The 10,046-nt window shown below is 46.2% G+C and overlaps 1 protein-coding gene across 1 annotated transcript in view; it reads left to right on the forward strand.

Moving 5' to 3' along the window:
• PCSK6 (proprotein convertase subtilisin/kexin type 6) overlaps window positions 1–10,046 on the forward strand; it is a 137,676-nt gene that overhangs the window by 10,095 nt on the left and 117,535 nt on the right. The window contains exon 2 of the mRNA XM_015417963.1: window positions 6,300–6,404. Coding sequence (XP_015273449.1) covers window positions 6,300–6,404 — 105 coding nt within the window. The remainder of the gene's footprint in view (window positions 1–6,299; window positions 6,405–10,046) is intronic.

The raw sequence follows: 10,046 nt of genomic DNA on the forward strand, positions 1-10,046 counted from the left end.
AGGACCCCCCCCCCCCAACATGCTCTCTGTGGGTCTTTTCCTCCCCTTCCCCCCCCCCTCTGAAGTGTGCTTGCCTACAAAAGCTTATACCAGGAATAAAACGTTGGTCTTAAACACATGACTCTCTGTCTGTCTCTGTCTTTCTCTCTCTCTGTCTCTCTCTCACATATATATGCCTGCAGGGCATTTTTTTGTAGAAAAAGCCCAGCAGGAACTCATTAGCATAATAAGGCATACCCAACAGCAGAAATCCATTAGCATATTAGGCCACACCCCTGATAGTACAGCTCATTAGCCTATTAGGCCGCACCCCCATGTTACCAGAAGTGTGGTCATCCAGCCACACCCACCTTTTGCTTCTTATTCTGTTGACCTTGTTTGTGGTCAAAACCCAGGGGTTTTTTTGTAGCAGGAACTTTGTTGGGCCGGGCCCCATGTGCCATAAAACGTAATGCCAGATACCGGAGATAGAAACTGTATAAAGGACAGCAGCTGGTAAAGCTCCAAGTTGGTGTATCCTCACCACAAATCCCTACGGGCTGGGAGAGAGGTGCAAAGGAGACTCCCATTCCCTCCCTTGCACTAGTTGCTCACGGGCCGCATAAGAGCCCTGGATGGGCTGGTTCCGGCCCCCGGGCCTTAAGTTTGACACCCCTGATCTAGAGTGTCACATGAGGGTTGTCTGCTTGTTACCCAGTAGTTGCCTAACTGAAAATTTTTAAAATCCTTCTGCTATGGGTCTGTTGATTGACTGCAGTAATGTTTCTCGTGCCATCTGCATGGTCTTGTTGTGTGTTCTCTGTCTTAAGCTGGGACAAGCAGGAGCCTGTGTGTATGTGCCCTGTAAAGGTAGGTACTGCAGCTCAGGGACAGAGCATCTGCTTTAGATGCAGAATATCCCAGGGTCAATCCTTGGCATTACCAATGAGAAAATTCCAGCCGAAGAGGAAAGAGACACTTCACAGTTTTGCTGCCTGGCAGAGCAGATGAAACGATGGTGTTTTCCACACGGGGACTGGCTTGTGCACGTTCCCCACTCCAGTTGCCAATATCACACAGTGGCAATGGAGGATTGGGGCTTCCACGTGGCAGGTTTTCTCACATTCATCTTGTACCCTGCCATTGGCCATCCCTGGCACCAGAGCCTTTTCAGGGTTTTTTAATCGCAACTGAATATCATTATAATGCTGTACCATTCTGTTTGTCAGGTTCTCTGAACTCTCAGATTTCATTTTGGGGGGGAAAGTTAGTCTCTAGCCCTTTTCATTACAGAAAGATGCCTTTCCCCTTATATCTCTGCAAAGAAAGCGGCTAGAGACTTACTTTAAAAAAATTAAAAAAAATGAGAGCTGAGAATTCAGAGTACCCAGGACACAGATTGCCATAACAATGTTCTCTGAACTCTTAGATTTCATTTTGGGGGGAAAAGTTAGTCTCTAGCCCTTTTCATTACAGAAAGATGCCTTTCCCCTTATATCTCTGCAAAGAAAGCGGCTAAAGACTTACTCTAAAAAAATGAAAGCTGAGAATTCAGAGAACCCAGGACACAGATTGCCATAACAATATTCAATTTCCAGTTTTTAAAAAAGCTTCCCTTGTAAATGGCCACCACAGGAGCAAGAAACATGACTGTTGTGTGGGTAGTTCGAGGAAAATCCGAGGTTTCCCAAAACCTTGCAGCAAAGCAGGGTTGGGAAACCTGGCAGGCATGCAACAGGGAAACAGGAAGAAAACCTCTCTTCCCAACAGCATTGAACCTGAGGCAAATAACCCATGTGGTAACGGTCGCTACATGGACTCTTGATTTGGCTCAAGCAGCTCCACGTGTTCATATGGAATTGCTGGCTTCTTCCATCCCCCCCTTCACTAATTTTCTGGGACACAGGGTTTTTACTTCTCCGCATCCTGTAGACTAAATATAGTTGTTGTTGCTCAGCTTATTTATAGCTGTCAGTTCCCAGCAAAGAAAAGCCCCAAGTCCAAGCAAGAACCAAACTGTCTTCTGGCACTAGCTGCTATTCTTGGCAGATGGGAATTGTGCTCTGCCTGTGGCGATTACTTGCAAAGTTTGTCTAGCCCTTTTTTTAAAAAACAAACAAAAAAAGACCCAAAAAACCCCAAACTTTAAATGACAGTTGTGATTCCAGGATGCTCGAAATCAGCAAAACCCAGAGGATGGATAACTTTGGTACAGACCTTCCTTGTAAGGAACATGACACAACTGTTTGGGCTGGCTTTGCTTCATTTTTCTTTGGGAGTCCGGAAAAGACATTGCAGAAAGATGGAGGCATTGTACAACTTGATTTTTTTAAAAATAAAGAAGTGGCTGCATTTTGCCTTGATTTTAACTAGGCCAAGAGTCTCCCCTAGCCCCATCGCACTGAGTTAATTCCTAATTAATTCTTTTAAACATTAAAACTACCTGTGAGAGAACTGGAATTCTAACTCCCGCGTCTGCCCTTATCGGAAGACCTTGAACAGTGCATCTGGGAGTAGCAGTCATTGTTTCTTTCTCAGATTATTTGTAGCAAACACCTCCATTGTGACAGGGCTCTTGTTGTGGTTTTATGTGTGTGCACCTGCGAGGGGCAGCTGGTCTCCAGCGGATCTGCTTCCAAGCTCTTCTCTCTCAGAGCTCTGGGGCATTTGGGATCAGGCATATTCTGTTGCGGTCCAGAAAACCCAGCTTTGCCATATGCATTTATGAAGCGTGGTTTTGTTTTACTCTGACTCATAAGTCAGACAAATAACGGAAGATTTGGGGGATAGTGCCTGGGGGAGAGTGGAGTTTGGGGAGGATGCAACGTTATATCCAGATGATGCTCTAGGAACTTCCCCTAATCTCTATGGTAAAGAACACCGACGTGGAAATTCCTCTGTAGAGCCCATTTACTATTTTTTCTTCCATGTCTCAGTTTCTTGAAAGCAGGAAATTTGGGCTCAAGGTGGGAGACATCGCAGGAGAGCCAGTTTGGTGCAGTGGTTAAGTGTGTGGACTCTAATCTGGGAGAACCGGGTTTGATTCCCCACTCCTCCACTTGCACCTGCTGATGTGACCTTGGGTCAGTCACAAGCTCTGGCACAGCTGTCCTTGAAAAAGAGCAGTTTGTGTCAAGAGTTCTCTCAGCCCCACCCACCTCACAGGGTGTCTGTTGTGGGGAGGGGAAGGGAAAGAAGTTTGTAAGCCGCTCTGAGACTCCGAGTGAAGGGCGGGGTATAAATCCAATCTCTTCTTCTTCTTCTAAAATTCTTGGCTCATCATGTAAATACGGTAGGGTTGCCAGACCACCACCACCCCCGGTGCTGGCAGGGATCCCCTGGTTTCTGGGGCTCCTCCCCTCGGCATCCTGGTAGGGGAGAGTTACCACCCCAAACGTGACGTGACTATGTCACCTGGAAGTCGCATAGGCACATTGGAGATGTCGGGGGGGTGATGGTCTGTTTTTTGGGCAAAACTCTTTGGTAGAATTAGCTTCAAACCATAGAGAAGCAGCTGCCCTATCATAGGAGGGCGCTTGGCTTGGGACTTACCAATCAGTTCCAACCTTCCCAATGGCAACCATTATGTGATTGGTCCTGCTTTCCAGGACAGCCATTTTGTGATGGAAATGTTCTCAATGTTAGGACTTTGTGGAGGTCCATATGGTCGCCATAAGTTGGAAGCGACTCGATGGCACTTAACACACACACACACACACACACACACACAACACATACAGCCAGTTTGGTGTAGTGGTTAGGAGCCAGACTGTAATCTGGGAGAACCAGGTTTGATTCCACACTCCTCCACATGCAGCTGCTGGTGTGACCTTGGGTCAGTCACAAGTTCTCTGAGAGCTGTTCTCTCAAGAGCAGTCCTTGAAAGAGCTCTCTCAGCTCCACCTACCTCACAGGATGTCTGTTGTGGGGAGAGGAAGAGAAGAAGATTGTAAGCCGTTTTGAGACTCCAAGTGAAGGGTGGGGTGTAAATCCAGTCTCCTTCTCAGAAATCCAGAAGTGTCCACAGACTCAACAAGATTGGGTACCCCAGTTTACACAGTTATAGAATTCAGCACGTTATGGAACTTATTGATTTGCAAAGCGCAATCTCAGTCCTCCATATAAACTATGTAGGCCTTACGCTAAAGTGTGTGGGTCTTCATAGTTAGGAAAAAGATGATGTAGGAGGGGCATTATAGAGTGGTATAAGACCATGCATGACATACAGATGAATTTTATAATACTAGAATACAGAGTCATGAAATGAAACTGATTGACAGACAGGTTTGGAAGAAGAGGATGTTCTTCTAATATGGATGTATGGTTTATTGACCATTCAAAACACTACTGAAATCACAAAGGAAAGCTTAGGTAAAGGAAAGATAGATTCCTGGAAGGTGGGTTCATCAGTGTCTGCTAGGTGAGGTGACTGAAGTGAATCTCCACATCCAGAGGTAGTCAGCCTTTGAATACCAGTGCTAGGAGGCAACATCATGGAATGTCTTGACCTCTATGCCTTGTTGCCTGTCCAAGCCAACTGATTAGCCACTGTGTGGGATGGGATGTTGAACTACTAGAGGGACTGCTGGTCTGATCCAGTACCACAGATGTTCTTATGAAGGAAAATGACAACAAAATTTGCAAAGTTTCTCTATGCCAGATCAAAACCATCTGAGTATCTATACCACTGGAAAATAAATGTTTAAAAGGTGCTTCTTAATATATGGAATTAATTACCACAAATGGTAGAGACAGCCTCCAATTTATGGGGATTGCAGATACCGTGATCTCTATGTTTAACCAGGAGCTAAAATTGCAAACTCTGCAACCAAATAACAAAGCATTTATCTTATTTCTTCTTGATCTTTGCACCTGACTTACTCCGGAGTCCTTTGGTTGAAGCAAAAACTAGCTGTTGTCTGGAAACAGGGTGTCCCTTCCTGTAAAGCTGCCGCAAAGCATTCTGTTGACCAAAGCAATATGAGACATAATGGGTGCAGTCAGATGGCGTGCTGAGAGCGGGTTAAACTGCTCCGGTTTTGACCGGATTATATTTGATCTGGATAATTGCGACCACACTTACCTCTCTTATCCCGCCTCACTGCGCAGTCATGTTGCTCCCCGGCGTCTACACTACCGATGCACGAGAGCGTGTGTTAGCGGGTTTTAACATTTTTTTCTCAGTATGCGCATGTGCATAGGCGCTCACCCGTAGAATGGGGGGGGGAAACTACCATGGCGCGTGCGCAGCACCACCAGGGTGAACCGAACCAATCCAATCCCTCCAACAAAAGACTTCCCTTTAAATGTTTGACCCGAAAATGGGCCTCCGTGAGATCCTGAACTCATCAACTCTAAAACAAGTGACTGTTTAAATGTCGGTTTTCTAAACATGGTAGCAGAGCTCCGCCTATACGCACACCGCTGCCGCTAAAAAAAATGGCAGGCAAAAGGTGGAAGCCTCAGTCAGCTTTCGAGCGGGGAGGGGGTTTAAACCGGAAGTGGTTTGACACCAGAGGAGCAATCACACAGGGGGGAAATGCGGCTTTAAACGGGAATGCTGAGAAAACACCACTTTGGGCAGTTTTGAGCCGGAAACCAACGGCTGGGGACCGGAGGCAGATGTTGACTGTATGATTCTGCATATAAAATCCATGGCTGAACTGTCACGACTCCAGATCAAACGTCACGTCTGAACGCACCCAATGAGATCCATCAGTGACTACCAGTTATGACAGCTAAATGGATCCTTTTGTAATCTGAGACAGTACAGCTCTGAATACCAGATGCTGGGGGCAAGCCTTGCGGGTGACTTCTTTCATCTTAGCCACTATTGGGAAAAACAGCGCTGGACAATGTGGTCTGATTCCAGCAGTTTTTAAGTTCCTCTTACAGTGTGGTGCAGTGTTTAAGAGTGGCAGACTAATCTGGAGGACCAGGTTTGATTCCACAATCCTCCGCATGAGGCCTGCTGGGTGACCTTGGGCCAGTCACACAGTTCTCTCAGAACTCTCTCAGCCCCACCTGCCCCACAGGTGTCTGTTGTGGGGAGAGGAAGGGAAGGCGGTTATAAGCCACTGTGAAACTCCTTAAGAGAAGGAAAAGTGGGGTATAAAAAACAAGATCTTCTTCTGGCTGCTGAAGGCTCCATAGATGAGCTGCAAATCTACTTTGGTCTGGTTCCATTTCTTTTAAAGTTTTCCTGCACAAATTTGCGTGGGTTTCTTCAAAAGAATGAGTGGCCATTCCGTACCGCTCCCCCTCTTTCCTGGTCTAGTCTCATGCCCTCCTGACTCTTTTCCACATGTTTGTTGTTACAGATTGGAACCTTGGAAGACTATTACCACTTTCACCACAGTAGGACGATAAAGAGGTCAACATTCAGCAGCCGAGGCCCACACAGCTTCCTCAGGATGGATCCAAAGGTATGCAGGTGCTCTGACAGGGCTGTAATGACCTCGCGGGCAGGGCCGGTTCCAGTTTTTGGAGGGCCCTGGGCAGAGTGTCCACCAAGACGATGTGTTTGTGCATCCTGTCCCCACCTGCTGATGTGGCCTCTCTCTTCCCATGCTCACAGATGCCACAGTGCCCTTTCCCTGACTATGCTGGGCAGTGTGTGTGGCCAGGAGCGTGAATGGTGGAGGGCATGCAAGCAAGCAGGCGGAGGAAGGGCATGCCTCACCTCAGGGCAGGGCTATTTTGGGGCAGGAACGCACAGGAACAGGGTTCCGGCTGGCTCCTGAGCTGACCACACCCAGCAGGAACTCATTAGCATAATAGGCCACACCCAACAGCAGAAACTCATTAGAATTGGCTACATCAGGGGTGTGTGGCCTAACATGCAAAGGAGTTCCTGCTACAAAAAAAAACCACCTCTGGGTTTTGACAACAAAGTAAACAGAATAAGAAGCAAACGGTGGGTGTGGCTGGATGACCACACTTCTGGTAGCATGGGGGTGCGGCTTAATATGCAAGGGTGTGGCCTAATATGCTAATGAGTGTCTGCTGTTGGGTGTGGCCTATTATGCTAATGAGTTCCTGCTGGACTTTTTCTACAAAAAAAGCCCTGCCTCAGGGTATGCTGATGCCACCCCTGCCTTGCTTGTGGGCTTACTCTGTAAAATGCACTGCCTTTCTTTCTTCGGGGAGGTTTGACCAAAGAGGCTTAACTTGGGTCTGTGTGTGTTAAGTACCATCAAGTTGCTTCCGACTTACGGCAAAAGCAGCCCTGTGGATTAACATCCTCCAAAACGTCCTGTCCTTGACTGCCTCGCTCAGGTCTTGCAAACGGAGGGCCTTTTGTGGCTTCCTTGACGGGGTCGATCCATCTCATGTTGGGTCTTCCTCTTTTCCTGCTGCTTTCCGCTTTTTCTACAGAAATTCTCCAGAAATTTTTCGCCATCTTAAGTAATGAAGCTGTATTGTCTGATATATATTGTTTTAGTAGTTTTTAATTGCTATTATATGGAGCTGCGGTGGCTCAAGTGGTTAAGACGCTGAACTGCAGGCTGTGGAAGGTCAGTAGTTCAGCAGTTCGAGACCTGAGTGTGCCGCATGACGGAGTGAGCTCCCGTCTCGAGTTCCAGCTCCTGCCAACCTAGCAGTTCGAAAGCAAGAAATTGCAAGTAGATAAATAGGTGCCACTTCGGTGGGAAGGTAACAGCGTTCCATGCGCCTTGGTGTTTAGTCATGCCGGCCACATGACCACAAAAACATCTTCAGACAGCGCTGGCTCTTCGGCTTTGAAACTGAGATGAGCACCACAACCCTAGAGTCGGATTTGACTGGCTTTCGAGCAAGGGAACCTTTACCTTTACCTTTAATTGCTATTTAATGGAGTATTACTATGTTTATTTGATGTAAGCTGCCCTGAGCACTGCTTGCAGTGAAGGGCGGCCTAGCAAGTTGAATTTAACAAGCAAACAAATAAATAAATAATTCTAACATTATTGTTTTTCCCCCAGTGACTCTTGTCTCTTCATAATGTGAACAAAGTACAATATGCTCAGTTTAGTCATTTTAGCTCCTAGGGAGAGTTCAGCCTTGATTTTGTCTAGAACCCACGGATTTGTCTTTTTGGCAGTTCGTGGTATCCATAACATTCTTCTCCTATCCCACATTTCAAATGAATCTACTTTCTTCCTGTCAGCTTTCTTCATTGTCCAGCTTTCACACCCATACATAGTAGTGGCCTGAATCAATGCGATCTTGATTGCCAGAAACACGCCCCCCTGCTTAAGAGTCTTTTCTGGCTCCTTCATGGTTGTCCTTCCCGATCTCCTTCAGTCTCCTGATTTCTTGGCTTTTGTTGTTCAGTCGCACAGTCGAGTCCGACTCTTCGCGACCCCATGGACCAGATCACGCCAGGCCTTCCTGTCTTCCGCTGTCCTCTTAAGTTTGCTCAATTTCATGTTCGTTGCATGATTTCTTGGCTGCACTCTCCCTTTTGGTTGATGGTGGTGCCAAGGAATAGAAAATCTTGAACTATTTTGATTTCTTCACCGTCAGCTTTAAAGTTGTGTGATTAATTCCCCAGTAGTCATTACTTTTGTCTTCTGGGTAATCCTGCTTTGGCACTTTCTGCTTTCAGCCGTAGTTGTTTCAAGTCCTCACTATTTTCTGCCAGTAATGTGGCGTCATCTTTATATCTCAAATTGTTAATGTTCCTTCCACCAGTTTTCAATCCATCTTCATCTAAATCTAATCCAGTTTTCCTTGTGATGTGTTCTGCATATAGACTGAAGAGACAGGGAGATACAATAATCCTTGTCGGACACCTTTGCCAATTGGAAACCATTGTGTTTCTCCATAGTCTGTCCTAACAGTAGCTCATAGTACAGGTTGCACATCAAAACAATCAGATGGTGTGGCACGCTCATTTCTTTTAAAACCAACCGTAGCTTTTCACGATCCACGCAGTCAAAAGCTTTGCTGTAATCTATGAAACAAGCTGATTTTCTTCTGAAATTCTCTCATACGCTCCAGTAACCAAGGTAAATTTGCAATATAATCTCTAGTCTCTCTTCCTTTTCTGGATCCATCTTGAACATCTGGCATTTCTCATTCCATATATGGTAGCTTGGGTCTAGAACTTTATCTGTCTAGTCCTGCAAAGATTACATTATTTCATGGGCTCAGAATTCTATTTCAAGAAAATGTAGGCCCACACCAAAAGGTCAGCCAAACTCAGGTGGGCAAAAAAATAATAATCTGGACCTTGCTGTAATTTTTTTAATGATATGCATATTTGTGGTTTCATTTAACCTTTTACTTGTGTTAGGTTCCCAGTGTTTAACCTTTGGCTTGCATTCAGTTAACAGAAAACAATCAGAAATGCTTAAAACTAAATTTGGTTGTTTTGTTTTATTTATTTGGCTAATTTATTGCCTCTCCCTGAGGCTCAAAATGGATTATAGAGTACAGAAAGAGGAAATCATCATCATCATCACTATCATCATCACCATCATCATCATCTAGATCTATATAAAAGGCTAGCTGTGTTCCCAAAGACTCACCTTCTACCTGATTGGGCCACCCTTTCCAGGTCATTTGCATATGCGGGCTGATTGGGCCTCACTCCATTCCACATGTCATCCTCCCCCCTCTATAGCCAGTCGGCACCCAGAGGTTGTTTGGATATGCGGCCTGATTGGCCCTCGTCTCCAACATTCTAAACAGTTTGCTGTTGCTATTGGGAGTCATTGGTTGTGTCCTGAGGTAAAATACATCTCCTAGTCTTCCCTAAATGTTCCCTGGGGTTGCCAATCTCCCTGTGGGGCCTGGAGATCTCTCAGAAATCACCGTGTTCCCCAGCCTCAGCACATCATTTCCCCTACAGAAAATTTACCAGCCATTACAACTGATCTCCAGATGACCAAGATCAGTTCTCCTGGAGACAATGGCTGCTTTGGGCAGTGGACTCTATGGCATTATACCCTGCTGAGGTCACTCCCCATCCTAAACCCTCCCCTCCCCTCCCCAGGCTCTACCCCTCAAATCTACAGGTCTGGCCCTCCCCTTAGTCTTGCCAACCTCCAGGTGGCACCTGGAGATCTCCAAGATGAGTT

Source organism: Gekko japonicus, unplaced genomic scaffold (assembly GCF_001447785.1).
Source record: "Gekko japonicus isolate JY-2015 unplaced genomic scaffold, Gekko_japonicus_V1.1 scaffold924, whole genome shotgun sequence".
Lineage (NCBI taxonomy): Eukaryota > Metazoa > Chordata > Lepidosauria > Squamata > Gekkonidae > Gekko > Gekko japonicus.